A 6,000-nucleotide genomic window follows, 5' to 3' on the forward strand; every position below is an offset into this window, starting at 1 on the left:
AGGAACCCCGTTCCTGTGAACAGACCGTCTCCGTTCTTCGCCCCGCAGCCCTCGGCGGCCAGTCCCTCCCCCAGTCTGACTGGATTTGCCTATTCCGGGCGTTCTGTATCAAGAGGGTCGTAGGACGTGTGGCCTCCTCTGTCTGGCCTCTTTCGTGGAGCACAGAGTCCTCGGGTTTAGTGAGGGCTTCATTCCTTTTCTCGTTTCATTTCGTTTCGTTTCATCATGCAGAGGGACCACGTTCACCCGGCCTGTCCACTCCGCTCTTGATGGACATTTGGGTGGATTCTCTCTTTTTCGGCTGTGGTGGGCAGTGCTGCTGTGAGCATTCGTGTCCGAGTTTTTGTGTGGAAATGTGTTTAATTCTCTTAGGGTTTTACGTGGGCGGGGAGTTCCTGAGTCACACAGGGACGCTGCGTTGAATCAGTCAGGGGCTGCAGACCATTTCCGCCGTGGCTGCACCGTTTGCGTCCCCCCCTGCCAGCAGCGCACAGGGCGGCAGTTCCCCGTCCCAGCCAGCAGCTGCTGTACTCTGCTCTTTTGATGGAAGCCATCCCAGCAGACAGGAGGTGGTGCCTCACTGTGGTTTTGATTTGCATCTCCCTGGTGACTCACGATGGCGCCCGTCTCTTCTCATGCTTGTCGGCCATCAGCGTCGTCTTTGGAGAATCATCTGTTCAAGCCCTCTGCCCGTTTATTAGTTGGCGTTTCGTCTTTTGTGATTGAGTGATGAGAGTCCTTCATACCCCCTCGATGCTAGATCCTCAGATGTGTGGTTTGCAAACATTCTCTCCCATTCTGGGCATTGCATCTTCACTTCTTTGACAATACGAATGCATTTTTAAGCAACTAAACGTCGGTCCTAGGATTTCCGTAGACCAGCCCCTGATGTTCGAGGGGTCAGGCCGGGTTCTGCCTCTGGGGAGCTGTGTGGCCTCAGGAAGTCAGCTCTGTGGGTTCACTTTTCCATACCGTGGGGTGGAGGTGTTTGCTGGGATTGATGGGGGAGCTGTGGGTGACTCTTGCCCGTGAGAAGCACCAGGCAGAGCCCGGCCCGGCCTTGAGGGCCGTGAGACCACAGGTGAGGACGTGGCCCCGTGTGGCCCGGGTAACCTGCAGCTTGTCCCTCCCCAGCCAACAACATCTGCTTCTACGGCGAGTGCTCCTACTACTGCTCCACGGAGCACGCCCTGTGCGGGAAGCCGGACCAGATCGAGGGCTCGCTGGCAGCCTTCCTGCCTGACCTGTCCCTGGCCAAGAGGAAGACCTGGCGGAACCCTTGGCGGCGCTCCTACCACAAGCGCAAGAAGGCCGAGTGAGTGTGGGGCCGGGGGACTGGCCTGCCTGGGCGGGTGTGGGACGATCGGCGGCCACAGGGGTGGCAGAGATGGGTGCAGAGCCTGCTGTGCGATGCTGGCCTGTGTGAGATGACCGCTTCCTGACAAGACAGTGACAAAGGGCTTCCTTACTCCAGTAATTCTATGCACTTCCCTGACCCAGGCCGGTCTGCCCATCAGGTCCTTCAAATTGGGGCCTCTCAGCGTTTGAGCTCTGCTCTCCCCGCTGCCCCTCTCCTCCCTGCTGCGGGAGAAATGGCCCCTGTTCTTTCTGCCCCGTGTCATCCTCGTGAGTGTGGTGTTCAGGTCCTGTTACCCCACAAAGACCTTCAAAAAACACGGGGCCCAGAGCTGAAGGCAGCTCCAGGTGGGGTCACCCCGGGGCAGGGCAGAGCGACCCCATCCCCTCCCACACCCATGCTCCCGCTGATGCAGCCTCAGCACTGCAGCCAAGGCAGGTCCATCTGCAGATGCCAGGATCCCTGCCGCAGTGTTTCTCCTGTGCTCCTCATGGCGCACCGGGCTCCCTGTCTGCACAGCAGAGCCCGGCCGTCTCACCCTGGCTCCCTGCAGGTGGGAGGTGGACCCTGACTACTGTGAGGAGGTGAAGCAGACACCGCCCTACGACAGCAGCCACCGCATCCTGGACGTCATGGACATGACAATCTTTGACTTCCTCATGGGTTCGTCCCGCAGGGGAATGGGGTCCCCATGTCACCTGCCCTGCGTGGAGCAGATGCACCCAGGGCTCTGCAGGGCACAGTCCGTGGCGTGGACCAGCTGTGGTCCCGTGGCCTGGGGAGGGGCCAGATTGCTTAGAGTTCACGCTGGGAGGAGGAGACGCTGCTCTGCAGGGCACAGAGGCCTCTGAGCTCTGCAGCCTGGCTTCCCACAAGCTGTGATGGTTTCTGCTTCTTTCCACAGGAAACATGGACCGTCACCACTATGAGACATTTGAGAAGTTTGGGAACGAAACATTCATCATCCACTTAGACAATGGAAGAGGGTGAGCCTGTCCTTGCCCTGCACACCCGGGGAAGGGCCAGCCGCCTCCTGGCCCAGCTACCTGCCGCCCTGCCGAGACCCCGGGAAGTGGGGGAACAGACCCTCCAGTGGAGGGATGGGAATGCCACAAAGGCCCATCTTGGAGCCAGATGCAGGGGGTAGTCCTAGGCCCCAACCAGGACGGAGGGCCGCCCCAGGAGCGGGACCTCCGAGGCACAGGAACGCTGCAAACCAAGTCCTAGCAGACCTGGTGTTACCCGGGAAACAGGCTGGGAGAGGCTGCTGGTAGGAAGAGCAGGACCGTGCAGAATTGACGGGCCTCTGCCCGCACGCGGGACCCAGAGCCAGCCTACCAGGGATAGACGGCCTCTGCGTCCCACCTGCGGCTGCTGCTGGCCTGCCACGGGTGGTCTTGGGTGGCACGATGAGACCCTGGTGACCAGGGAGGGTGACCCCTAATAAACAAAGCACGAGGCGAGTAATTCGGGCAGGAGGACGTCCATTCCCAGGCTTGGAGGCCTCAGAGAGATGGGCGTTGGTCCCCAATAGCTTGTGTGTGTGGCTGCAAAGACGGCTCCGCGGCTCAGCTGTGGGCTGACGCTCCCTGGAGCCATCTCAACTTGGCTGCCCAGGACCCCTCCCCAGGCCAGAGGCCAGGACCCCACATACAGGGCTGGGGACAGGCGGGGGTGGAACCACTGCCTGGGGTGCTAGAGACGAGCGGAGTGGACCCACTGCCTGGGGTGCTGGAGACGGGCGGGGTGGACCCACTGCCTGGGGTGCTGGAGACAGGCGGGGTGGACCCACTGCCTTGGGTGTCGGGGACGGCCAGGGTAGACCCCTGTCCCGGCTCCCAGCCCAGCAGCCTGTTAGGAGCCTTGTACAGAGGCCCTTGACAATTTTGCTTTTCTTCTGGAAGGTTTGGGAAGTATTCGCACGATGAACTGTCCATCCTGGTGCCGCTACAGCAATGCTGCAGGTACAGCCCCTGCCGGAGCCGGCTCCAGCTCCACCCTCCTCCCCCGTACGCAGGACACAGAGGAGGCCACAACCTTCCCCACCCCACCCCGGCCATCACACTGGGAGAGGAGAGAAAGGCCTTGAATTCAACCACAGCCCCGAATTCAGCCCACACCCTCCCTCTGCTGCCTGGAGGCGCAGACCTCACCTGCCCACCCCAACAGGCCCATCCAGCACGAGCCCTCTCGGGCCTCCACTCTGTGTCCATCCTGCCACCTCAGTTACAGAGAGAACTCGAGGCCAGGGCAGACTCTGACTGAGACACAGAGACCCTGCTCCCCCGCGCGGCTGCCGGACTCTGCCATTGCCACTGCCACCTTCTACCGGGGTTCAGATCCCCTGTCCCCCCTTTCATGGCTGGGGACGAAGGCCTACAGGGCAAACACTTTGTACTTCTCTAATGAGGCATCAAGGCACCCGTGTTGGGCAAATGTGCCGAGTTGGGGTCAGTCTCCTGGGTGAGGAGGCCGTCCTCCTCACTCCCCATCCTCCTGCCAGACCCCTCTGGGAAGTACGCTGGCCACCACACCCTGCCAGGGCACCCTCATCCCTCGTGCAGGTGAGAGGCCGCAGATCGCCCTGGAGCAGATCACACAGTCCAGTGACTGACGAGGCGTCAGATCGCAGGCCCCTCTCGCGGTCTCTCTCATCTCTGCTGTCTCTGTCTCTGTCTGTCTCTGTCTATCTCTCTGTCTGTCTCAGTCTGCCTGTCTCTGTGTCTCTTTCTGTCTGTCTCTCTGTCTCTGTCTCTCTCTCTTTCTCTCTCCCTGCTTTCTCTCTCTTTGTCTCTTTCTCTGTGTCTCTCTTTCTCTGTGTACGTCTCTTTCTGTCCGTCTCTGTCCCCCTCTTTCTCGCTCTGTCTCTTCCCACCCACTCTCTTGATCTCCCTCTCACTGTCTCTCGCTGTCCCATGGCCAAGCCTCTCCCCTGTCCCGTGCCAGGCCTGACGCCTCTCTCCTCCCCAGGATCCGGAAGTCCACCTACCTGCGTCTGCAGCTCCTGGCCAAGGAGGAGTACAAGCTGAGCCTGCTGATGGCCGAGTCTCTGCGGGGGGACCAGGTGGCACCTGTGCTATACCAGCCGCACCTGGAGGCCCTGGACCGGCGGCTCCGTGTCGTGCTGCAGGCCGTCCGGGACTGCGTGGAGAGGGACGGGCTCCGCAGCGTGGTGGAGGACGACATGGACACTGAGCACAGAGCCGCCTCGGCGAGGTAGTGTCCACCGGCCGCCGCGCTGCCCAGGATGGAGCCAGAGGGGCCGGGCCTCCCAAAAAGCGCACGTGCCCGTGCCCATCGTGAATTCAGTGAATTCATAGGCAGGACGAGATCAGTGGAGTCGGGAGCTGCTGCCTCGGGAGGCCAGGCTCCCCAGGTCTAATAGGACACATTTTGTCAGGGTTCCACCAGAAAAGGTTGGGAAGGAAGCGCTGTCTGTGCTCACGGACAGAGGCGGCCGGCGCCCGAGGCATTCCATCCTTTCTGTAGGGAAAGGAGCCTTTATTTACTATTTTGTATTTATATATGATGAATAAGTATATAAACAGAAACGTGTACACAGACTCCGATCACCTACCAAACCAAACACGAGGGCCGCCTTCCCCGGTTCTGGGGGCCCCTCAAGGCCACGTTCAACCCTCAAGTGCTCTCACACTCGGGACCTATTTCAAGTCAAAACTCTTTCTCCTTCCTGGGGCCTCGGCTCCTGGAGGGCTGGAGGGTCTCGTCTGAGGATGGGAGGAGGCTCTCGCTGGACGTCTGGCCTGTGCGCTGGTGGACGGATGCCCACGTGGTTTTGGAGGACCTGATGACCAGGCGTCCTGCGAGTCCGCCCGCTGGCCCACGGTGCCCATCTCGGACTTGGCTGCAGACGGTTGGTGCAAGTGTGTCCTGCGGGGCTGGCTGTGCGCAGCTGTGGGTTGACCTTTGCAGAGTTTTGTGGAATCGTTTGCAATGTGATAAAAGTGCAATAAAGGTACAGCAGATGTGTGTCGGCCTCACGGGGCGGGTCCCTCACACCCTGGTGCGTGGCTGCCTGTCCACCCCCTCTCCAAAAAGCCAGTCCTGGAACCAGGCACGGCCGAGAGTCGGCATTCAAGGTGGCCTGGAACCAAGGCCTGATGGAGCCGGAGGGGGCTGCCTGCCAAGCCCTGGTGCAAACAGGCGAGGTGAGGCCCCGCCTCCAAGGCAGGTTGGTCGGTCCTGGACTGCTCTCAGAGGATGGGGCCACCACCCAAAGCTGCGGCGGCCCCGAGGGCGCCCCCTGTCGATAGCCCTGGCAAGGTGCGGCTCCTGGTGTTCCAGCAGGACTGCGCAGCCATGGCTGGGCACAGCGGGGCAGCTGCTTCGGGGCTGTGGCGAGCGAGGGGCGACGTGAAGGGTGCCAGCTCCTTCCCACTGCAGGCCTCTGGCCTGGGAGCCCCTGGGAGGCCTCTGGGGAGACTCTGGGCTCCTTCCAACAAGCCCCAGGAAGGCCCAGCCCCGGAGGGAGCAAGGAGAGCTTGTGGGCCAAGGTCGCCGAGAGTCCCGGAGGTGAGAGTGTGAGAGTCACAGCTCCTGGGGGCAGGCCCCCCGCTCCTGAGCCGTTTCCTCACGGTCACTCCCGAGCCGCTTCTGCGCGGCCACTCCTCACCCTGTGGCAA

General features: G+C 61.5%; 1 protein-coding gene across 1 annotated transcript in view; it reads left to right on the forward strand.

The window, feature by feature from the left end:
• Window positions 1-5,355, forward strand: part of FAM20C (FAM20C golgi associated secretory pathway kinase) — a 63,279-nt gene extending 57,924 nt beyond the window's left edge. Inside the window, 5 exon segments of the mRNA XM_017892253.1 lie at window positions 1,135-1,315; window positions 1,911-2,020; window positions 2,262-2,343; window positions 3,262-3,321; window positions 4,328-5,355. Coding sequence (XP_017747742.1) covers window positions 1,135-1,315; window positions 1,911-2,020; window positions 2,262-2,343; window positions 3,262-3,321; window positions 4,328-4,577 — 683 coding nt within the window. The 3' untranslated portion in view covers window positions 4,578-5,355.
• Window positions 5,356-6,000: the final 645 nt, after the last annotated feature.

This window comes from Rhinopithecus bieti, unplaced genomic scaffold, assembly GCF_001698545.2.
Source record: "Rhinopithecus bieti isolate Rb0 unplaced genomic scaffold, ASM169854v2 scaffold_1017, whole genome shotgun sequence".
Classification (NCBI taxonomy): domain Eukaryota; kingdom Metazoa; phylum Chordata; class Mammalia; order Primates; family Cercopithecidae; genus Rhinopithecus; species Rhinopithecus bieti.